Source organism: Chelmon rostratus, chromosome 10 (genome assembly GCF_017976325.1).
Source record: "Chelmon rostratus isolate fCheRos1 chromosome 10, fCheRos1.pri, whole genome shotgun sequence".
NCBI lineage: Eukaryota > Metazoa > Chordata > Actinopteri > Chaetodontiformes > Chaetodontidae > Chelmon > Chelmon rostratus.
In genome coordinates this window covers 19143215-19167645 of record NC_055667.1, presented here as the reverse complement: position 1 = coordinate 19167645, position 24431 = coordinate 19143215, and the positions used below count along the sequence as shown (strand labels likewise).

General features: G+C 43.4%; 3 protein-coding genes across 3 annotated transcripts; 2 read left to right on the top strand and 1 right to left on the bottom strand.

Moving 5' to 3' along the window:
• Positions 1 to 2065: 2065 nt before the first annotated feature.
• On the top strand, positions 2066 to 7872 carry LOC121612850 (sushi domain-containing protein 3). The gene is made up of 5 exons (XM_041945998.1): positions 2066 to 2536; positions 4211 to 4405; positions 5136 to 5283; positions 6526 to 6693; positions 6802 to 7872. Exons 1-5 carry the CDS (start codon positions 2452 to 2454, stop codon positions 7145 to 7147), a joined length of 942 nt encoding a protein of 313 aa, XP_041801932.1. The 5' UTR covers positions 2066 to 2451; the 3' UTR covers positions 7148 to 7872.
• A 1936-nt stretch (positions 7873 to 9808) lies between these two features.
• LOC121612953 (caspase recruitment domain-containing protein 19-like) lies at positions 9809 to 13668 on the top strand. The gene is made up of 5 exons (XM_041946150.1): positions 9809 to 9907; positions 10068 to 10224; positions 11135 to 11203; positions 12542 to 12607; positions 12806 to 13668. Exons 1-5 carry the CDS (start codon positions 9824 to 9826, stop codon positions 12904 to 12906), a joined length of 477 nt encoding a protein of 158 aa, XP_041802084.1. The 5' UTR covers positions 9809 to 9823; the 3' UTR covers positions 12907 to 13668.
• Positions 13156 to 24371, bottom strand: LOC121612952 (ninjurin-1-like). The gene is made up of 4 exons (XM_041946149.1): positions 24139 to 24371; positions 18510 to 18747; positions 15808 to 15966; positions 13156 to 14313 (listed from the first exon to the last, which is right to left on the bottom strand). The coding sequence occupies exons 1-3, from the start codon at positions 24178 to 24180 to the stop codon at positions 15824 to 15826; spliced, it is 423 nt and encodes a 140-aa protein (XP_041802083.1). The 5' UTR covers positions 24181 to 24371; the 3' UTR covers positions 13156 to 14313; positions 15808 to 15823.
• Between the last annotated feature and the right edge of the window lie 60 nt (positions 24372 to 24431).

Sequence of the window (24431 nt, the reverse complement as noted above, 5' to 3'; positions counted from 1 at the left end):
CAAAGTAAAAGTACTCATTCTGCGGGAAAATGGCCCCTGACAGTGTTTTACTATTATATATGGGTTTTTTTTATTAATATTAATGCTGCATTAATGTGTATGTGCATTTTACTGCTGTAAATGTTTAAGGCTAAGACTTAATATACTGTTGGGCTCTAAAAAGCCAACTTTTCGCGAGGTCAGAAAAACGAGCCTGTTTTCATCTTTTTGACGATGCATTTTCCAGCTAATCCAACAGGGCTTTTAAATGGTTTATTTCGCTTCAGAAGCAGGAGAATTTCTCAACACATGAAGGAACACTTAATCCATCTGTTTCTCAGAAAAAAAAATCTAATTCAGATCATTTTGAGATGCACGGTGTACAAGAAGAGTATGAAAAACTTACTCTGAAAAGTGATTAAAGCTGTTTGCATGCAGTGGAGATAGAGTAGAAGTATACAGTTGCATAAAACTGAAGTACTGTTGTAAAGTAAAAGCACCTTGATTTGTACAGTACTACAATAATTGTACTTAGTTACTTTCCACCACAGGAAACAACATTTTTCCAGGCAATCAGAATACATACCTGCGCTGCTACAGTTTTCTGTGTCCTGAAAGAACAGCGTTACTCCGAGACATGGAGCGTACGATGAGCAGCATATTTTAAGACAGCTCTGAACATAACTCTTGAGCATTTACATAGTCCTTCAGTCTCGACTATGAACACTTTTAATCAGCCATGCTAATATATTCATGAATGATGAGGCAAGCAGCTGTCTGAACAGAGGCTCCCAGTGCGCCTCAGTTGGTGTGTGGGGGTTTGCTCAGGTGAACAGGGCTGCGCCTGTGGAGACACTTATCACCCACAGCAGAAACAGTCTCAGGCGTGCCCAGAATCCTCAATGAAATTACAACGATGTGGAGTGAACAGGAGGAAAGTGGAGGGAAGGGTGGGTGGGGTTTGATGGTGCAACTGGGGACAAAAGTAATGTCTCAAATTGGAAAACATCAGATTTTTTGGATTGTTGGGTAAGGTTAGATTTTATTTTAAGGTTTGGGTCAGGGTTAGGGTCAGGGGAATAGTAGCTATGGTTAGGGTAAGTCTCCAGGAAATGAATGTAAGTCTATGTAAGGTCCCCAGAAATTATGGAAACACAACTCTCTCTCTCTCTCTCTCTGTGTGTGTGTGTGTGTGTGTGTGTGTGTGTATGCATTTCCTCCATGTCAAGGCACTGAAAATGCATCAGGTATTTCCCCCCTCACGAAATGTTCAAATTGCTTCCATTTCATTTATAGCTGCACATCACCATCATTACATTTCCACATAGCAACCATCCATAGTTACCCATTTTGAAATGAAAGCCCAGTTACAGTTGTTTACTCATTCTTCATGCTGCGAACACATCGATGTGGACTGGCTTAATTCTGTCGAAATGATTCATGTCATGCAGTTCACCAGTTAGCACTTTTACCACAAGCCTCACTGACCTGTGTCACAGTGAGACATAGGGAAGTGAAAGCATGCTGTCTGAGATGTAATTAGACTCAGGTACAGTCACACGAAGAAGCACAGGGTGGTCAGCCTTAGACACAAACAAGTCAAATATTTTCCATACACAGTGACATGTGTTGTATAGCAGCAGAGACTCAGCTCTCCCATCTTTCTCCATTACATTATCAGCCTGACTTCTCTCCCCTGTGCATTTGGCACCACTACTGTTGCAGCATTAGTACCATTGCAGCAGTATTTAACTGCAGCTCCTGGTTTGAAGCTGATGCTGACCGTTAGTTCATAAACTCCTCAGTGATGCTTCGAGACGTGCGGTGGAGGTTCCCAAAAGTTCTGCATGAACCAGCCGTTTTTCAGAGCCACTTGTGTACAATACTCGTGAGAGGATTTTGATCTGTGCGGTGGCAAACAGGAACATACTCCAAACGGCCTCGTTTTTTTTCTAAAAGATGAGCTTCGTGTAACCGATTGTGTTGCACATGTTCAACCGTGTGTGAAGCGCCACATCCTGGGTGGCTCCACAGAGCGGAGGTGCGGCATCCTGCCAGCAAAGACCGGTACGCTGCTGATGTAGTTCCTCGTCACTGTCCTGCCCACGAAGCGCCGCTCTGAAATGCGACTTGACCTGACCTGGCGTAATCCACAAAGTCATTTTTGCGTCGGTCGACAAGGTCTCGACCGATCACTCCTCTCGAGGGCTCGTCCGCTTGCGCGACGGCAGCCACTGCGCGCATTAGAAGAAGTGAAGGATGCGGTGAGGAAGCATTGTGGGAGGACTCTGTGGACGACACGCTGGTCGCAACGAGGTAGACAGGCGAACACAAACGCACGGAGAAGCTCACGCACGACTCCTGTTACGGAACCCCGACTTGTTTACCCTATACCGGGCACAGAGGAGCTCCGTTGCGCAGTCTTTACGCACAACCAAAGAGCGGACTGGGGGTCGCCTGTCTGTCACCACCATGTCAGCGGCAACAGCTTCAATAGCAGATGTGTCCAGGACTGATTTTACAAACACAGATGGCAGCCGTGACCGGAATAAATCAGGTAAAACGGACGAGATAGCAAACCAAACGGTGTCTGATTCATACGGGAGTGGAACGTGTAGGACGGAGGCTTGTTTTTGGCACTTTGCACTTATTCTGTTCTTAACATAAAGGGCTGTATGTTAGATTTTTTAAAAACAAAATCACTACAAAATTTATAGAGATTTAATATGCGCGTTACTTTAATGCTAGACCTATATTTCAGCTTGTGCAAGATCTCTTAAAGGACTCATAGTACTTGGTCTGATAGCAGTTTCCTAACAGTTGCTTGTAGGATTCACAGTGAACGTACATAATGTGATGCATTTGTAGATTGTTATTTCTTGATGGGTGTGTGATCATTTCTGAGAAATATAACTTGCATTGATAAACACATTTTACATTATAGTTGGCATGCGGTTGTTGAAGGCTGAACGGAAATGTAATAAACTTGAGCTCTTTTTCTTCCAAACGTCATTATGAATGTATGTTTGCATAGAAAAAAGAGGAAGTGAAAAAGGGAGGCAACGCCACTGGTTTTAACATCTGCGAGACCTCGCGCTGATGCACAGCTGGGCGTCTCGCACGCACGCTCACGCGGCCACACACACACACACGCACGCGCACAACACACGCACGTTATGTAAAAGTGATGCTCTCTACTTATCGGCAATGAAGTGTGTTCTTGTGTTACATAAACTTGAATATGGTGAGCTGATGCTAATGGACCTCAGGGGAGTATTTGTCTAATCTCTTTCTTTCTTTCGTTTTTTCGTCCATGCTTTCTTTCTTTCTTTCTTTCTTTCTTTCTTTCTGTCAATGAAGCCACTACCTTTGGTGTGATTTTGCACTTGTAATAAAAGTGCACCACATGTTTTTACTTGAAGTGCACAGCCTCCACATTCCTGAATATTTTCCTTCATTTAATAGTGACAAAGACAAACACTGCCATGTCTCTCCACTGTCATGTTCCATTGTTTTGAAGTGAGAACCAGAAGCAGGTTTCCCTCAGTAAACAAGCTGGCTTTGACTTCTCCTGATCACATTCTCCTTCTCTGTTCTGCTGGAAATCACCCATCCGTTGTCATTGTGTTTATTTGCATTCCAGTGGCTGTCATGATGAAGTGATACTCTTATGTCGAGGTTCATCACGCCAGACTGCTGGTGTACTGAGACGACACAGTGAGGGACCCCCCCCTCCCTCCTGTAATGAACTGAGCACTGTGCTGTGCTGTATGATAACCGGTTGTTTAGCATGGTTCCAGATGGCCTGTGTGTTTCCACCAGCCTCGCAGGCCTTTTGTTTAATGATTTATCACATTTCCTGCTTCGATACTGTTAGAATTCGATGCAGCGCGGCGGCTGGCTGTTGCAGGGGGGCAGTGTTTTGTCACGCAGTGTTGTGCAGCCCTACAGGGGTTCAGCGCTGATAGCTGTGGAATGACTGTCCCATTCCGAGCTGAATCTCATCCGCAGTGCTCCACTCTTCTTTGTTCACGCTGAGCTGTGGTCGTGCTACTTTTGAGTTCTGAGATGTCGTATCGTCTCTGTGAAAACAAACTTCTTTTGAAGATACATGAATTATACATGTGTTCAAACTTTGGGTGAACTTTTGGTGATTTATGCACATCTAACAGCTGCAACTTAATTCAAGCGCAGCCAGTGTTTTTGATGCACGCTGACTCTTTTCTTTTAGGTCAGTCCCAGGCTCAGTGCACACCTATGCCTCTGCCAGCACTCGGCACCCAGAGGATCATCCAGGGCAATGGTACCAGTGTGGGCACAGTCATTTCCCTGCAGTGCCCAGCCAAGCACAGGCTGGTTGGAAGTGATCTGATGTGCGTCATGGACACCAACAGCACTCACTGGGTGGGGGAGACCTACTGTAAACGTAAGTCAAAGCTGAAACCTACATACGACAGTTCATAAAGAAAGGATGGCACTCACTGCATTTGTTATTTTACGATTCGTTCATATTGAAAAGTGTATGCATGCAGATTAAACATTTTTACTGGGAGAACTGCAGCGGCTGCAGAACTTCCCCCTGAAATGTCTGACAGCTGATTATTCAGAAGAGACAGAATATATATTAAACATTACAGGATAGACGTTGTGGTTATGGCCATGCACTAATTAATGCTCTAAATTAAGTGAGAACTTATTCAAGAGAAAATAATTTGTTGCTTGGGGATGAAGCTCATTTAAGGAGAATATTAATGCTAATGCAGGTAGAGAGGAATAATTTGAAGAAGAAGTTAGTCATTCTTTTGGTGCATGAGCAAAAAAAACCCAAAAAGCTGGGGGAGCCTGATCTTAATTATGTTTCGGGATCAATCATCATGGGATAGACGAAGCTGTAGGATGTGAAACTGAAAGATATTTGGAATTTATGTTTTATTGTGCTTTCCATGATGACCAGGCATGTGATCTTTCGTGCTCCTCTGGTTCAATGAGTAGAAAAGACTTGTGATATACGGCAGTCAGCACCTCTACAAGGTGGCTGTGCTTTGTGCTGCACTTGAGTCTGATTAGGAATTGTTATACACAGATTTTTTAGTGTAATACGTTGAGTGCAGCACGTGGAACTAAAGTCCACGATGCCTTCTCCTCTCTCGCTCCAGCTCTGTCTCCCTATGAGGACTATGGATTCCGTGTGGCTGTGCTGGCATCTATTGTAAGCTCAGGCATAATCCTCCTCATGTCAATGGCCTTCATCACCTGCTGTCTGCTCGACTGCATCAAAGAGGACAAGAGGGAAAAGGAGGAGAGGTGAGAAGCAAACACTGGTGGAAGATTCTCAGACTGTTTGTTTAAAAGAACTAATACCACACTGTAAAAGTCCCTCCTTTAAAATCTATTTCAACATGGCCTGTGGGATTTTTCATCAGCAAACAAAGGTTGCATTTGCATTTAAGTGCATTCAGTGTTACTCACCGAAATGCATCGTGTGTATCCTTGAACTCTAAATAAATGTGTTGAAAGCACTTCATTACTAAAAGCCAGTTTTTTTATATTTTAAATCCAGCATTGCTTACATTATCTTTGTAACAGTGTTCATCTTTCTTGTCTTTGCTGCATTTCCTGCCACCTGTAAATCAGTGGAATAGTGTGCAGCCATTGCGGGAGTGTGCACCATGTCACTGCCAGTAACAGGAAGCCACTCATAGCAAAACAGCTCCACAGATTCTGGAGTTCAAAAACTCCACAGGAAACCTTTAAGTAAAGTATTATCAGCAAAATGTACGTAGAGTATGTGGAAGTGCAGAAAAATGGCCCCTGTGATTGAAATATGTTGCATTATGATTGTAAATACTGCTGCTTCATGCATGAGCAGCGTTTGAGAGCGAGGTGGAGCTAGTTTTTAACCACTTTTAAGTTCAGTAGTTAAGCCCAGTGGTACTCAACCTTGTGACCTCCAAGGGGTCACAAGGTAAATCCATGCAGTCGTGAGATAAATGATGGGGTTGGAAAGAAGAAAAACATTTCTTTCCTTTTTTTGTGAAAGTTTGGTTAATTGTACCTGTTTGGACTGAGAATATGTAATTACTATATATGAAATCATCTTGGAAGTTATAGGAAATAGTGAGTTTGATGGAACAAACGACTCATAGATGTAGATCTGAAACATGACACAGACCAGAGCCCACACACCAACAACGTTGGAAGCCACTAGTTTAATCTTGAACAATATATTTTACAAGCTCATCATGTTTTTAATATAGAAACTTAGTCTGTGAAGTAAAGTAAATGCAGTGTGATTAAAATCAACATTCCCCTCTAAGATGGAGTGAAGTAGAAGTATTAAGTAACATAAAAAGGAAGCACTTAAGTCAAGTGTGAGTACCTGAAAATTGTACTTAAGTAGTGCTTGAGTAAATGTGCTTAGTTACTTTCCATCATTGGGGGAAAAGGATGGGGGAAAACAAAGAGGAGTGTTATTATTCAGTTTCCTGTCATGCATTTACATACTGAAATACTGACGCACAGGTTTGAATTGATTTTTTTTAACAGGGAGTCAGATGTGTGGCAGTGGGAGGAGCAGGTCCAACTTCGGGAGGACAACAGGTCTCGCTACAGCCATAAAGGCAGGAACAACAACAACAACAACACCCAGGAGAAGGCGCTGTCACTGTGGGACGGCGGTAACCCGGCCATGTGTGACAACATGAGAGCCTGCAGGTGAGACGTGGGCTGAAAGAGCCACAAGGAAAAATAAAAATAAATTTCCATGAAGACGCGCAGACCAGCAGCATTTCAGAAACAACTTCCTGTCTTTTTCCCCCACAGGTGCCATCAGCAGTACGCTTATGGCCCTACGCCCACATATGGCCCCACTCCTCCTCCTCTTTCTTCCCTCCCCGGCCATGACTACGACCAGCCTCTGCTACCCCGAAACCCAGAATCCACACAGATCTCCGCTCCGCCACCTCAATACTTCGGACCTCGTCAATCTTCCTGTCCATCGACGAGCCCAAGCCTGGTCCAGATCTCAGCAGAGGGGCTTGGTTCGGTGTGGCAGTATGGAGGACAGCAGAGCAGTTTGTCAGGAGTGAACCCATCAACCGCGGACGAGTCCAGCATGAAGAATATCAACCCAGCCAAAGAATTTTCCATACGGATTATATCAGTGTGAGGACACGTTACACGGGAGGTGGATCCCATCAGTCAAGAACTTGTTTACTAAGCAAAAATGTAAAACTGTATCAGTGAGGACCACAGGAAGTGACAGCTGATAATGTCTGCAGTTCTTCTGTAGGCATGCTGATCTGACAGACATATGTGCCTTTTGTGAACTGTGATGGCACACTGCCCTCTGTCTGAAAAGGGAAGCCATTGCACTTTCAGGGCACCAGCCCTGTTGGGTGACGCTCCCTCTGCTCAGAAGGTGGAGGGACTTTCATGCCCTTAATTGAGCTTTTCAGAAACCAGCTAAATTGCTTTGCTGAGGGGTTTGCATGGACATAGTGGGACACACTGTCAGCAGCTGAGGAAGGTGTCTGAGAAGCTCATCTCAGGACAGGAAAGTAAGGTTTGCTGGACGAGGAGAACAGCTGGAAATGCACTGGCCGCTATGTAAATATAATTTTTAAAGAATGTAAATAAATGAAAGACTTGCTGATAACAAGTGAGACTGCATTGCAATGCAAAGAGTGCACACACGATGAGGCAGCAGTACAGTGATTTTAGCTGTATGTGTAATGATGTAGCTCACACACAGAAAGTGAGATGAATGTATTACTGAAAAGAACATTTATTATAAAATTATTATTATGATTATTATTATTGCCTGGTCTAATTGACCCACTGCAGTCATTAGTATGGATGGAAGAAGGAATTGAAATAAAGAAATAAATGACACATCTGTGGTTCAGTGTTTGCTGCATAGAGCTTAGGCAGATCCTGGTAATCTGCCTGTCAGCTGAGTCCACCGTCGCTTGTCTGCGGGCTGATAATCATCGCGTGGCCCGGTCATGTGGTCCCTGGCGGCGCAGGGCGGCGCGGCGTGCTGATGCAACGGGACAGCAGAGGCCGTCGCACCGGGGAGAACGGGAAGTTTAACGAGGGGCAGGTGGTCGGAAAGTCGGACCCACACGCCGTCTGTTTGTCAGTATGACAGGTTTGTGAATGAAGGGTAAGATGTTTCGTATGAACACATTAATCCCTGTGCGCTGACTTGTAGGATCCACAGGCTCGCCGACCGCCCACTGTGCTGAAGCTGTGTGGGTGCGCCACTTGTTGCATAAAATGTACAGTTCAGTCGTTGCTATAGCAATAAGTTATTATTAAATGCATTCATTTTGGGCTCCATGTGAAGGAGTATTTGGGCGTTAGGCTACCTAACACCACTTCAAACGAATATTCTGTCCAGATATCCTATAAATAAAATGAGCATTTACATTCTGTTCAGTAAATTCTGTTTAGTACGTTATGGACTGCTATTGATATGATGAGCCTTCTGCTGACTTTGTTTGGTCCAAGATTTTCCTCTTTCTTTCATTAGGAACTGGCAGAAATCTGACACTGGGATGAGACAGTTATTTTTCGTTTATAGGCTATCAAGATATTATGCCTCACTTGTTTAAAGTTGATGCCAGTTGTATTGAATGAAAACAAAACTAAACAGACCCACTGGAAAAACCATACAGATTTGAGATTAACTGGATGATAAATTACTATTTTCACCAATTTCCTACCATCTTAAATTTGATTACTGGCCTATTTGCTGCATCTCAACTAGCTGTTAAAGATCAGCTGCAGGAACATTTGTTTGTGTAATGTAGTGCAATATTTTTTCAGCAGTCCAAATGATGGATGTCAAACAGGCAACTGCAAACAGGCAAAAGAAACGGATATGAGTTAACATTTACAAAGACTTACTAAGGGACACTTGATCGGACATCTGCACACCACCTTTTTGCCATAATGCCCCCAGTTTTCCTCTCTGCTCACGGCCTTCCTCTTTCAAAGTGAAGGAGGAGGACATAAACAGTGTGTTGGCAGGAAAACGTGGGATTTGGTGGTGCTAATAGGCACTAAAACAGCCGTATCTTTTAAAAGCCTCCACAAAACACAGCTGCAAATGTCCACCGAGTTGAACCAGCATGTTTAACAGCTAACAAGGCTTTATTGGAACATCTTTCTGTTATTTATGCAAACCATAACTCAGCAAACATGTTATTCATACATTAGAGTATGATTGTTAGTTGATTTTTTTTTGTTGTTGTTTGATGTTGCCCTTCGCGGGCGAACATGTATTATCAAAAGGTGTAGCTTCAGCCGTCACCTTTTTACAGCCTGCAGAAATCTCTGTGTAAGAATTTGCACATGTGAAAGAAATTATTGCAGCTCGAAATGTAAAATGGCAGCAGAATCCTTGGTTTTATTTATTTTCAGACAAGGAATAATAATATTTTAATACCTTATAGTCACCTGATCAATCACAGTTGTAAAAAGTTTTGCCAAATGGACAATTTTGCAGTGAGTGTATTCACCTTTCTAAATGAGGAGAATAAACCTCTTAGTCATTTATTTTCAGAACAGGACTGGTGCCAAGACCAGCTTACTAAGAATACTTAAGACTGGGCATAAAATCTGCAGGCCTTCAACTAGAGCTTTGTAGCATCCAGGGTTATAACCTGTTAGTGACCTGACCTCCAGCTCATACAACGTGTAAATTCAGGAAACAAAGTGTGCATGTAGCGTAGAGCGCTTAAGTGTAACGCTATCTCTCGCTTGTCCTCCACCAGGCACCGATGATCACCATGAGCAGCTCCAGAGGGACGCCCAGTTCCTGTGCTCAGATCAGAGGATGGACACTGAACTGGTTGACAGACTGGTGCTGCAGCTGAACAGGATCTACCCCCAGATCCTCAGTGACAAGGAAGCCCACAGGGTCACTACAGATAATATATGACGCCGTTCCAACGAAAAAACAACACCCCATCATGTCCTTACACCTGAATCTGCTAAACTGAATTTGGACATGGAGCGGAAGCACAATAAAGGATTACAGATATGTGCAGTGATTCAAGTCGGCATGTTTCTCCCTGCAGTTCAGGAACCTGAGCGTTCCCACCAAGGTGCGGTTAGCTGAGCTGCTGAAGCACCTGCACGGGAAGGGCGAGGAGGCCTGTCATGAATTCTACAGAGGGCTTCACATCCACGCCGAGGACATATACTCCAGCCTGCCCACCAGAGTCACACAAAGAGGTAAGAGGTTAGCTGAAGCTTGCCAAGTAGAACAGGTGAGAACCCTCCCTTCTCAGAGATGTGCCCCTGCAGACTCACATCCAAATGTATTTTAAGATGGCATTTAGCTCAAAAATGCCCAGCAGTACCTAACATTAAATGCACAGCAGAATCAGAACAGGTTTTAAATATAGCACACTGCCATTAATAATGAAAAGCAGGTCCTGGTAAATTAAATGAGAGTGACATCACTATGCAGAAAATGCCACAAGGTGTGTGAACTGTCTGTTAATCATTTTCTAAAAATCCTGCTCGTAATGTTATCAAAGTTAATTACACCGACACATCATCAGGTGCTTTTATCCTGAAAAGCTGGTTGTCTGCATTAGTTCTTCTATCAATATGTGATCACACTTATAAGAAGGCACACATATTCAGCATTATCAACCTGCTTATTAGCATGTACATTAGTAGCATATTGGCTGTTTTTAGTCATTATAAAGCACTTTTTAATGCCTTATTCTGGGGTTAGGATTATGAAGGGTTATGGTTAGGTTATTCAAATCGGAGTTCATACAACTTCCTTTCTTGCTATTAATAAGCAGTAATCAGGAGTTTATTGAGGGAAAACTCTTAGTTAGTGGCCTAGAAGTTGCAGAGTATGGTCATGCAGAATTTAAAAAATATAACCCGATATGTTTTAAGTGAGATGTGATCTCACTAGCAACTTCCCCGCTGTCCCATAACAGGTGATCGCCTGCTGTGTGCAACCCCAAGTCCAAAAAAGTTGAGACACTTGTTGTACTTGCCCTCCTGGCCTTGTGCAGAAAGAGCGGCCTGCACTACAGTTCAACTAATAGATCTGACATTACATGGGCTGTTATTTAAAGTGTGAGGTTCACCCAATAACCAGTTTTACTCTCTGTTCTAGAGGTGGAAGATCCAAAGTGGATTTACAATGTGGCAATCTACCCTGAGCGATACGGGCGCAATGACCGAGGTAAATCTAATCAACACTACTGCTGAATACAGTAAAGCATTCTAGCTGCTTTTTGTTGTATATTTTCAATTAAATCTCAAATGTAGACATCTATTATCTGAGTGTTATTGTAACATAAAGGACCTCACCAGCGTTTTTTTTGCAAGTTTTAACCAAGTATGTACAATCCATGTATATTTAACATTACTGCAACAGCTACTCAAAGCACAGTATGTGTTTTTGGACTAATTATCAGCCAGTTTTTATTCTAGAACAATCGCCTTGCAGAGATTTGAAAAAATAATAAACAGTAGACTAATCCATCACAGTCAGCAGTCAGTCAGCTTTGGTTTTTGTCAAGTTTATGCTATCATCATATAGAGACGCAGTTGTGAGCAGGAACTAACATGAAAACGCTTCCTCTGTGGTGCATTCTAGAACGCTTTGACATCTGAGATGCGACGTCTGAACGGCAAAACCATGCTTTTTAAAATTTACGTTGTTGTTTAAGGCTGTTTAAAGAGCGTTCCCTGCAAATTGACTTAATTTTATAATGGCATGAACTGAAAACGGTGGATGCCTGGAAAGTAGGAAGTCACTATTAAAACTGTAGTGTAATTTAATACTAATTTGTAGTTAATGGGCTAAAACATGCCTTTAATCTGAAGGAGTTTAATTTGGCAACGTGACTACCTGGGGTTGTTTTTAAAATATGGTGGTCTTACAGTTTGTGTGTGTGTGTGTGTGTGTGCATGTGTGTGCATGTGGGTGCCTCTGTACCCCTCACTGATCCTCCGATAAGCCCCTTAAGCCCAACTAAGCTTTGTTCTTCGGCACATGTAGTTGTCTGCTGACCCTTTTAACCTCTGGCATCAGAATGTGGGCCCCACTGCTCTGCACTGCTCCACCATTCATCACCCCACTGCCTCCAGAGCTCCGGCTTTGTGGGTCAGCTAAGCTCACGTGTAAACCCCCGTCCACAACAGCTTCCTCTGTCCCGCATTCCTTTGAACAGTCAGGGGGCGCATCCACTGGGTCAAAGGTGTGTCAGCGGGGAAACGGGTCATCGGTGATGTCGTGAAACACTGACTCCCAGTCATAAGTCATACAAAGAAATTATGTCTTGTTTAGCCTGTGAACAACAAGCTCTGGACTCTTTTGCCATACACTGGTGTACATTTCAGTTTGTCTTTGCTATTTCGTTTTTCAGTTCATATCATGCAGTATATTAGCAAGACGCTGACACACTAAGCACATTAATTATGTCCACTTGCTGATTAGATATTCATTTGTTTGTAGGTGTTATTGGTCTAATAGTTGTTCTAATGCTGAGAACTTCTCTTCTCTGTCTTTCTGCAGGGCCGATGTTCTTTCTGAGCTGTTTCAGTTTTGTAGTTGGAATCGCAATGCTCTACTATTACAGAGGTGAGTCACACAAAAGGATCCATTTTTTAAGACTTATTTGTCCCTTGCATAGCAAAGATTTATCAGTGTACAAAAGCAGCCAAAGCCCCTCCTTTCATATTCAAAACTGACTTTCCACTCTGTTTGTGTTCCTCATTTCTAAACCCCTCTCTCCATATTTCCTAAAAGACGTTTTGTTGCCACTCTTTCTGCCCACAGAGGCCGAGACATTGAGATGCACTGGCCCGTTTCTTCACTGCTCCGCGGCGAGACTCAGTAAAGATGTTTTAATTTCCTACACTGAGGTTGGAAAACAGTGAAAATGAGGCCGCCGAGGTGCTCAAACGCTTAAGAACGCGCCCTGTGAGAAGAACAAGCAATGAAATTTGCCACTTTGCTGTGCCAAACTCATACACACTTTGAGAGCTCTAAACTTTTTTTCTGAAATGTAAGCAGTAATTGACTTGCTTTTTAATCCTTGAGGAGCTGACATTAGCAAGAGTCATTCTGTCATGAATTCCCACAGCTCACGTCTCTTTGAATGAATGCAAGAGTGGATGAGTTTATTTGATGGTTAAAACACATATAAAACTGCAATGCAGTCATTACATACATTAGAAATCATAGAGGATGAAAACACAATAATGTCTGAAGGTTTATTTCCGCTGCCGTCGTCTCTTTATATGGAACACAAATGTAATGTTCGACCAAACTGCTTGTATGACTCTGTATTTTCTGTGCAGAACTAATCCTTCCAATCACATTTTCACCTGATGTGAGGTGTAATATGAGCTGAGCGTGACTGGGAAACCGCACAGGTGTTTTCAATCACTGGCCGATTAGACTTCTGCTCAGGTTGAAGCTGGGCGGAGCTGTGCTGGAAATGACACCAAACTCTGTGCACCAATAAGAATGATAAAGGGTTAAGTTGTCCCGCCCCAACAGGTACAACAAAACCAACAGAAAGATGACAAAGATGTCAATCAAAACACACCCACACTGTCCTGAGAAGACGTCTAATTAGGCGACTTCAGTGAAAACACCTGTGCAGGGACCAGCTTGCTTGAGTTTGACTCTGAGTGAACAGTGTTCAGCTTTTGCACAAATAAAGCTCAAAACATTTTGACGTCACCTGGAGCTTAATTTTAATCTAGTGTGACAGCACTGATAAAATGATTTAGCATCAAACACTGTTTGATTTTGTAGGCAAAAGGAAAGTGTTCAGTAATGAGCAGCCACGTGTTTTTCCTGGTTTGTGTCTGGCTCTGTTTTGTCTGCTGTGAGCACGACATGGAGATGATGATAAAACATTTATCTCGTTGATTGAACAGCATCAGTGAACACACTAGAGGGCACTGCTCCCTCATTTAGTGCGTCACAGTGGGACTCAAGGATGATGGAAAATGTTCTAGCGTGCTGAAACAATGTCAAATCGAGGGCAACAGACAGCCCGCATTAATTAATAATGACGATCAAATTGATTGAATGTATAAAGTCAACTTAATTAAATGCTACACTAAACGCTGTCGACTGCTCAAGGAAGACTTGCGTGAGGGGGTGGGTGCATTTCATACTCAACTGAAGCCCTTTCAAGTACTTGTTATTGTGATGAATCAGTAGGAAAATGGCCACATCAAAGATGGTATGTACAGTGCAGCTCTGGACAACAGCTCAGGTGTCTGATCTCAGGAGATCTGCGTCACTGAGCGCCACTTTTCCACCTCTGTCTGCAAAGAGAGAGCAACAGATGAGAGAGGGGTGGGTCAGAGGGGAGGGATTGGGAGGTATTAGAGGGGGTTGGAAGTGTCACCCGGGTGATTGTCCAGTTTGAATACTGGCATCCACATTCCCACGAGAGAGCTATTAATAGCCTCGCTTCACACAGCCCCAAACGCCTCATTGCTCATCAGCATCCTATGATATGAGACCCCCGCAGAGCCAGTTTGTTACACTTCAGCACTGAGACGGAGCCAGAAGTGTAGGAGCCATAGACATATATTATGTATATATATATATATATATATATATATATATATATATATATACAGATCTGCCCTAAGTGGAGCTGCGTGTGTCATGAATCTGGCTCGCAGCCCGTCTGGCAGTTTCCACGGTTACCAATGATAGTTGTGGAGGAGGAAGAGGATCAGATTGTGACGTTGGTTTGTCAACTCAAAGGTGCTCTGTCACAATCACGCTGGAGAAATTATAGATGCGAGCATGAATATTCCTCAGGTGTTCAGTAGGTGATTATGTGGCGCAGGCCCAAACTGCTCGTGTTAAACCACTCAAGTGTATAAATTGCGCATTTGCTTGGGCTCTAATTGGGGTTTCAGTGACACTGCTGAAACACAGTCTAATTAAGGCTTCCATTTTAACAAGCACTTCTGCTGGGGTCTGTGCTGTGTTGACTCTGACTCACCAGCTGCTGGTCCAGAGAACCACAGACACTCTCCAGCTTCGCTCACAGCACAGAGTCATGGCACAACCGAACATTGTTATAATTGAATGTTAGGCATGACGCCTGCGGTCGGGGACAGATGTGTCGGTAAGGTTGAAGCCGCGGTGGTGGGCAGCTTTGAGGCACAGTTGACGCACCCTGCTCTGCATACATTCGCTCAGGGGACCCATCAGGCCTCCTGGTCTGAGCTCTCTGGGAGGGAACCATGACATCTTGCTCGAGCGTCATCGGCGCTCATAAAAATTTAAGCCTGTTCAGCAGCCTGCATTTGTGCATGTGTGAGTGTGGTTGTGCATTTGTGTCTGGCCGGTGCTCGGGGTCACTCTAGGGCAGCAAAGGAGACAGACAGTGTGAGGTCACACGCGCTTGACTACTGGTGTCGCTGCTCTCCTGGCGTCCGCTAGGAACAAATGTGCTGTTTGTGCACCAGACCCCTTTGTCACCACTGCTGTGGCTCTCTTGTTTGCTGTTTTCTGCACTGCAGGACAATGATTTTCTGATTTTGTTCTTGCCCTGTTTTCCGGTGGAAATTTCTCTGAGAGCCTGGAGAGGTCAGTGTGTTTGTAGGTCAGGTAGGGGGATTGTGAAGGTCAGGTCAGGAGAGGAAAGGACCAAAAACCTGCTGACCACATGGAAGTCCATAGAAGCAAACTGCACAGTTAGGCAAGAGACAAAAATACGTGTTTGTATAGAGAGAGGGGAGCAGAGAAAGAGGGTGAACATAATGAATACATGAGATTAGCAAAAATAGAAAGAATACCTGTGCGTGTTCTTGGTCAGTCGCCACGGTTCGGCGTGTGGACTCCAAAGGCTGTGATGAAGACGTTGACGACCACTATCATAAAAACCAAACCCGTGGCCACATTTTCCATAAGGTTCAGCCTCCAATGCTTTTGCTCATCATTCAGGTTCAATCGGACTATGGACAAAACCAGAAAATAAAATTTAACAACACACAAACACGCACTCAATGAATGTCCAGTTAACCATCAGCAGTATACTTTATTCTGGGACTCGAGCCAACTCATTATACACAGATTTACTGTCACCCTTAGGTCAATACATACATAATTCTGGCTGCAGGCAGTTCACATGTCCATGACTGATCCCACAGAAATGCAGAGAGTCAAATATTTAAATTTGACAAGGGCATATGTATAAGGATAAAGTAGCACTATCACTCGGTTTTTCGCTGAGGACGACAAACAACCTCCATTCTGTGTAACTGAAACTCGTCATGATGAATGACAGAAACACAAAACACTCTTGCTGCATATTTTGCATTTTACATGCTGTGTCGAAATGAGAAACTCTTTCTTTAAATGTGTAAACATGAGTGCAAACTGCAGTTATGATTTGAGTTTTTGAAAAAAATCTGTGCAGAATACCGTTTAAAAACCATTTAAAATGATATTTTGCTTTTGCTTTAGTAAATGATGAGCTGTGTTTGTTAATGCTAATGTTCTGTTGATGAGCTTATATTGCTTCTGAACATGATTTTGTATAGATGACATGTTACAGATGTCCATTTCAAAAAATGATGCATAGGGATCTCAGAGACTCCAGCTATAAAACCTGGCTGAATACAATGGATTATTCTTCTTCTCTATATAGCTGCGATTAGGGTTGATAGTAATGTTTACAAAGCAATACCCTCCTAAATCCCAAATAGGTCTATTTGGGTTTCTGTTATTGGAGTTTTAGGACAGCTTGTTTATAAGAGGTATAACAGGGACTTACCATTCAGATCCTTGATCAGTTGATAATGCAGTCATTATTGTTATTTTTATACGTACAGCAGTGAGGGGTCTGTGAGGCCCCAAACAATCAGTAGCAGTAAAGCTAATGTCAAAAAACCCACAAGAGTTAATAAAAAGATTCAAATTTTTAGAAATGTACGGGGCCTGTATGGTATAAAGCCAACAAACGCCATCTTTACTTTCAACTTAACATCCAAATACTTATTTTTGGGCATCTTTGTGGACTTCATTTGAGACAAGCAAAGACAACAAGCCTCTGATTCAAAGCACACAGAAATAAACCAAAAGAACAATGCAGGGAAGAGTGAACTGATGAAGGGAAGCTTGTATTTCCTGCATAACATTTCATCTGTGCTCTGTTAACACCTCTCTCTACACAAAATGACGTAAAAAAAACAGCTAATCCGTGTTGTGATAATGACACAATTAACAAATGTCATGTTCATCCGCGCAGGGACTGATTAATGTCAGCATTGAGGTGAGATCAGGGAAATGTGTGTATACAGTAGCTGTGACACTAAAGCCACATGCTATGTCCTGTATGTGTGTGTTTGTGGGAGGTTACCAAAGGTTAAACGGTGTAAAGACACCGCCTGGGTGTGTGTGTGTCTGTTCTGCCTGGGGTGGGGTGGGCTGGAGTTGGTGGGGTGGTGGTATGTAGGCCACTCACATCACGCACCACTGGCTCCATTAGACAGAGCTGGATCCACGGGAGAGGGAGGGGAGGACGGGGGGGGCAGGGAGGGCAGCGGGGTTCAGAACAGTCAAAGAAAATGAAGGAAGAGGAATGAAAAGAGCGAATGAGATGTGTTTGATATTCCGGTGGGGAGCGGGGCGGGTGGTGCTGTTGGAGTCAGAGGATTTGGTGGATGGAGGGGGTGAAAGGGGGCAGTCCTTCATGAATGTATGATGACTCTTCCATGCTGACTGACCGTCTTTCTGGCACGTGAAAAAACAAAACATGCAAATCTTATTTTACTGACTGATTATCATAATGATACGGGAAAAAAAAGCAAACATTCATGATGAACATGGCCTAAAATATTTGCCTGAAAATTGATTATGTTTAAAAATACAGGTGACTATTGACACAAGAGCGATAGCTTCGTATGGAGAGGATACTGACAAACACTCTCTTGTTTACTCCTCGTGCAAGAGCTGAGATGAGTCAACGTGACCCGGCTAAAGTTCACTGACCCGCTGTTCACTCCGTCAGAGGAAAATCCAACCTGCGCCGATACATCTCATCCCAACTCATCTTCCCGTCCTAATGGGCCTGTTTTCTCCACCCTGTTTGTTAAGGCAGACATCCTCAGAATCTCTGCGTGTGTCAACAGATGCTACTTTCCTATTTTGTTTATTTTCTTTCTTTCTATTCACTCCCAAGACATACAGAGACACGCATGCTGACACATATTGACACATTTACACACACACACACACTGCAGAGACATGAAATAACCTCCCTGCCTTGACTCCCAGGAGCACTCATGAACTATGACCTGGTGTCAGGCCTAGTTGCTATGGTTACAGCTACAGTCCAACTGGAAATGAGTTATTTGTCAGGCGTCAGTGGACTTGACATTGGTGACTCTTGCTGAGGGACAGGGTGGAGGGGGTGAAGCTCAAACGGCACGCTGCCAGACAACAATGACACCTCCGGTGAACACCTGAAGGGCCTGGGCTCTGTTTATTTTCTCACCTATAAAGATAAGCAGGACCCCGACTGTGACCTGCAGACAGAGGGATATGCTGATCAGGGTGATGATGGGGGTGTAAAAGGAGAAGCTTGGCCCCTGCCCCAGCACAGCCTTCAGCTGGGAAGCGTTGGCCATCAGCAGAGCCACATCCAGCATGCTCTCAGCTGCGCTTTTCTTATTGGCGTAGTGGTTCATGTTCAGAGGGGCTGAGCCGCTGGGCCAAACATCTGGACGGGAGGCCTGGGGAGAGAAGAAAGTAGCCTAACTGGCACGGAGGTAATGTTTATGGCTTTCAGATAACACCTGGAAGAAGAATGCCTGGATATAAACAGAGAGGCCTCTGCTCTGCCCTGCTGCGTTTTCCTCCAAGCAGAGCAACGAGGCAGCACGTTGATGAGGCTAGCAGTAATTCTGGGCTTCCTGTGCGTTGATGGTGAGGATCTGGTTATCATTCTGACCTAATTAGCACAACACACAGCCATTACAGAAGAGTGACCTTTGAAAACAGAGCCATTAGCGCAGCAAAGAGATACTGACGCACTGGCAACAGACCCATTAACGCACGGTGGACACGAACAAGTCGGCATGCGCCGTGGTCACGTCTTTCTAGCCATGGTTTCAAATGGTCACATTCAGTCCGCACGTGTTCTTGTTCTTTCAGCATTTCACACCGTATGTGTTGCTGTGAAACGTCCACTGTTTGCTGACTTCAAAGCAAAGCAGTGTTTGACTGCAAGCATACTGGTAGTGGGTGATACTGTGACTCTTTGGTCATATCCTGCTCATATATCGCTGTCCCTCGAAGCAGACTAACAGCGTTAGCTGGATATTAAAGATAAAACCCAGAACAGCTCTTTTCACGACAGCAGCTTATTTCATTGGTCCTGCTTCATGAGCCAGGCTCTATTTTTATTTATTCTGTACATCGAACAGATAAGAAAACACACAGTATTTCTATATTACATATTCTGTATAGCAGAGACTTTGGAGAGTGATTTATGTTGTATCCCGAATATCAATAGCCGGTAATCAAAAGCATTAAAGAAAAGATCAATCGTAGTTTTAAGTTGAAACCTATAACCTATTGATTCTTGTGTGGGTGATTATGTAACAAAAGCTTTGCTAGGTTTTGTGTGTGTGTCTACTCCATCCCAGTGGACTCTGCACCGTCAAGAGAAAAACATGTTCTGGGTCAGCAGGTGCTGGATAAACAGTCTGCTCGTTCGTTGATAAATAAGAAATCGTTCTTCTTTTTAAAATGATGAAAACACACACGCATTTCGGGGGCACCGCTGCTGAATGAACATCCACTTCGGCCCACTGTTCCAGCTAACACCTGAGCACCATCGCCGGGGATTCGAGGCCAAGTCATGTCAAGGCCGAAACCCGCACGCTCTCTGCGAACACGAAATAATCAGCAGTGCTCGCAGTCTCCTCCTCGACACTGGAGCCTTCCCCTTTTCTCACAACACACCCCTGCAGCTGCAGAGAGCATTGCTTGTCAGGGATTAACCAAACCACAGAGCTGGTGCGAACTGTCTTCCCTCTGCTCCAGGGATAGAGACAGACAGAGAGAAAAGAAGAGCTGCACCCTCTAATTTGCCACAGGGTAGGATACAGCCGAATTACAATGTCTTTAGGAGATCCACAACAATCAGCTGGCATGGTTAAGTTGATGTATGAGGGGGAAGTACAAACTGCACAGAAGAGGTGTGGTCGTGGGGGTTGGAGAAGTGCTAGTACTCTGGTTGCAGTAATTATCTTGATGAGTTTTTTTTTTTTTCTCAATCCTGTGATAACTACTGGACAAGCCATGTTTAATTCTCTAAATAAGCCATTGCTTTTTGGGAAATGGATTACACGTGTAACTGGCCGTGCTCTTCATCCGGCAGCCTAACTCATATCATTTTAGATTTTAGAATTTGGCGTGGCTTCATGCAAACGCTGCAGAGACATCCTAAAAAGTCTCCGTGGGCTTTTTCTCCAGATCTTTTACACCCCGAGCCATAACACCCGCTGGAAAGACTCCCAACAAGGAATCAAACAGCTCTTCAAAAACATGTTTCCCTACGCTCCATGTGGGGGGAAAAAAAGCAATATGGTGCGATATAGCGCCCTTGTGACTGTGATTTGTGCCAAACGCCACAAAATGGCACGATGTCATGACGTCTCAGGGTCAGCCATTCCGCTCTCAAACACTGACACAGGCTTTTCATGTACAGCCCTTTATCCCCGAGTCAACACGCCACGGTGAGATAATGCTTGTTGTGAGATCACAGGTTGGAAAAGTGCAGTCAGTATGTCTGGAAACACTGCAGATGACTTTTCTCCAGAATTCACCATAAAGAACTCCTTATGATGTATAGCATTGTTGAACTGGGACAAGACTTACGGCCACCTACTCAGTCAGCCCTAGCTCGTCTAATCATATCATATGTTTGAGAACATAGGATAACAACTAATCACAGCAGGGGAGATGATGTAGAACAAAGAGATAGTAAATATAGGTGAGGATATGTCACTCTGGGCTGTCATGAACAGGCATGCTACACATGCAAAAACCCATATTATATGATGCATCTGATTCAGGCTTTCATTTGGATAACACCTCAAATTGAAAACAAGGGAAGACAACCCACATTTGCATATCTGCACCGACTTCTTTTCCCATTTGAGAAACACAGCGCTTGTCAGTCAACCAGCCATTACAGATCCATTGTTGTTTTCCTCAATCTAAATCAAAAGGTTCTCATTAAGTCCATCGCTCTGTACTGGTCCTTGGTTTCATGCTTATTTTTGTGATGAATTATTCACACTGCATTCCTTGTCTGAAATAGACTCAGGGGACACGTGGAGGAGAGAGAAAGGGAGGGGGGTGTGGAGGGGAGGGAAGACACAGAAAGACAAAAAAGTTGTTTGAATCTGCTCGCAGTTATGCGTCACCGTGGAACAGCAGACAGATTCATACAATAATATTCAAAATATCCTGCTTTCTGCAGAATCAGATCATGTGTCACTGATAATCCAGTATGTGGTATAAAAGAAAGTGTCAAAGTGCTATATTGACATTAAAATACATTTATATAACTTGAATGACTTAAATAAATAAATAAACAAACAAATACCACCCAAACAACCTAGACTGTCCGTACCATAACTAGGAAATAAAGAATATTTTCCAATATTAGAATTATGTTTGAACAGAATATTTTTTGATATCTACATAAATAACATAAAACATATAACATAGAGACCTCATAGTCACTTAACATTTATGTAGATTGACTAATAAAACACATCTTTTAAACAGGATTTAAAAAGTAAACTGAAAAGAAAAAACTGATAGCGGGTAGTTAACGCTTCCATGATCTTGGGGGAGAAATTGAAAATGCATGACTGCTGTTTTATTGTAGATGAACAGTTAAGAGGAATAATTAGGCAAAAAAAACAAAAGGACCTGGAGGTAATTTAGACAGAAATCGGGCAAAGCGAGATTTAAACTAATGCCATGCAGCATTTGAAAAACAAATAAAAGACTGCCTCTTTACTTCCACAATAAAGTGGTGTCCTGTCATAAATAAATGTCTTTATGTCTGCCTCATGGCTCATGGTTCACAGCGCAGCCTCTGGAAAGGCTGCAATTTCCAAATTCTGGAGACTGACCCTAAACCTTAAACCTAACTGAACCATAAAATGGTTTTTCACTGTGTATTCAAAGGCCAAGTAAAGGTTTGGCTTCCTTCCCAGCAAAAGAAATGAACTTATTCAACTTGCTCACCTAATCCTAAACTTTTCCCCTTTTTCCCACATCGTCACACTAACGGGTTACAGCTAAGCTAAATACCTGCACGTCAGTTACTGTGAGAGTATGTCATGGCTATCGCTTTGTACCGTGCAGAAAGCTCTTTGCAGCAACAATGCAAGACATCACTTAAGACACGGTGAGATCCTGCATTTATTATTTAGTTAATTGAACTTGCTGCTGTTCAGCAACATGATGAAAAAGCAAATGAACCTGCAGCTGTGACTGCATGTGCGTGTGTGCGCGCGTGTGTGCGCCTTGTGTTCTTTTTTCTTATGCATCAGCACTTCTTTGCTTTCCATCCATCACGTCCTATCAGCAGGCTCCCTCTCTCTCTCTCACCTCAAACTCTGGCCCTCCTCCAGATGACGATCGACCCAACTGTAAATCTAATTTCCACGATTCTCTGTAGGGCTTTTAGGTTTACTGCCTTACACAGTGCAAAGCAAACATGGCTGTTTCAGAACGTGGTCTATCGCTCCGAGAATGAAACACTCGCTCGGTCTGGAGAAAGTTGCAACACAAAACCCACTGGTTATCAAAAAAGACAAAAGGACATGCTGAAGAATGCTGTACTGAAATCTGACACAGAACCTGATTGGTCTTAGATTTCAGTGTAACACAGGCACAGATATTAAAAGCCAGTGGAAAGTCTGCATATAAGATCTTCACTCCACAAAACAACCATGGATTGATTCCATTCCTATTGACTCACAGCGGTGCGAGACACATTGTAAATGACACCAATTGCTCATTTTATTGAGCGTAAGGGTATTACGTTCTGCATCTGTTGGCTGAGCTCTGACAGTCACGAGGAAGTATCTCTCTCTCTTCTTCCTCCCTTCTTCCTCAAATGCACACACGCACACACATTTATCTGAAATTAAATGGTGCTATTAAGTCAGCGCATACGGAGATGACATAGTGAAGGCCATTACCTTGCCCTGTAAAACTGATGCAGCTCTGAACAACCACATATTGTAATTACTTGTCAAATGGCAACTTCAATCACCACATAAAACACAATAAACACCCATTGCCCTGCAGCAATCTCGTTGTGGCATGAAGTAAGATGACATTATGTAAAAGTAAAACTGTGCATGTGTTTGTGTGTGCATTTTGGCCAGTCAAGTGGAAACAAAGGAGCACATTCATTATTTATAAGGTCACTCAGGTGCCAACAGTGCTTCAGTCATCAGCTGAACCAGACTGTCACCTGACCCAACATGCCTGAAACAGACATGTAGATTTCTGTTAAAATGTTTTCTTTTATTGATTTGTGTCTGTGCGGACATGCACTCTATCCCATTCAGGGTCATTTCTCTTCTGCAAAGTTTAAATATAGTTTTTTTTCCCCCCTCATATAGATGGCATGTAACATGAGTAGAGGCCAAATGTGGCGTGAAAATGCAGAAACCACAAGGGGAGCTTATAACATGATCACCACACGTAGAAATGGCTGCAGAAATGTCTGTAAAGGTCAGTGAACACCTCTCTGACAAGGTCCAAACAAAAATTGAATAATGCAAGCTTAACAACTTTAGCAGGCCTATTTATTGCATGACTGCTGCATTGAGTTCCACTCAATTTTCCAGCCACTCAGCGCGTCCATCTCTGAGCACTTGCTTGGCATTTGTTGGATTTCCCTGTGGTTTGATACAGCTCTTTGCAAGAACAAAAGAGTGAAAGCTGTGAAAGCATTCAAGCTTCCCTGCAAGAAATGACTTTTGCGACTCTCACAACTTACACCACCATATTCTTACTACTAAATACAGCCCAGTATGGCACAACGCAGAATTTACCTGATCCATTAGTGTCAAATATCTTACCTGTGCCCCACTTCCCCTGTTGCTGCTGCTGATGTTCATCATCTTCCAATGCGTATGCTGCTACACCTCAGCTGCAGGCTGCAGCTCTGAGAAATTGAGCTGCATAGTGTCCTATTGTAGGGAAAAAGAAGACGGGACCTGCAAGCATATAGCCTGCTTAACAGAGCAGCACATGCATATGTAGTTATTCTAATATGCGCAACAACGTGAGCGATTTCTCTGTTTTGCTGAAGAAAAATTGCGCCGTGCTGCAAGCTGTTGAGCCCCGAGTGAGAAGCAGAGAGACACGTGAT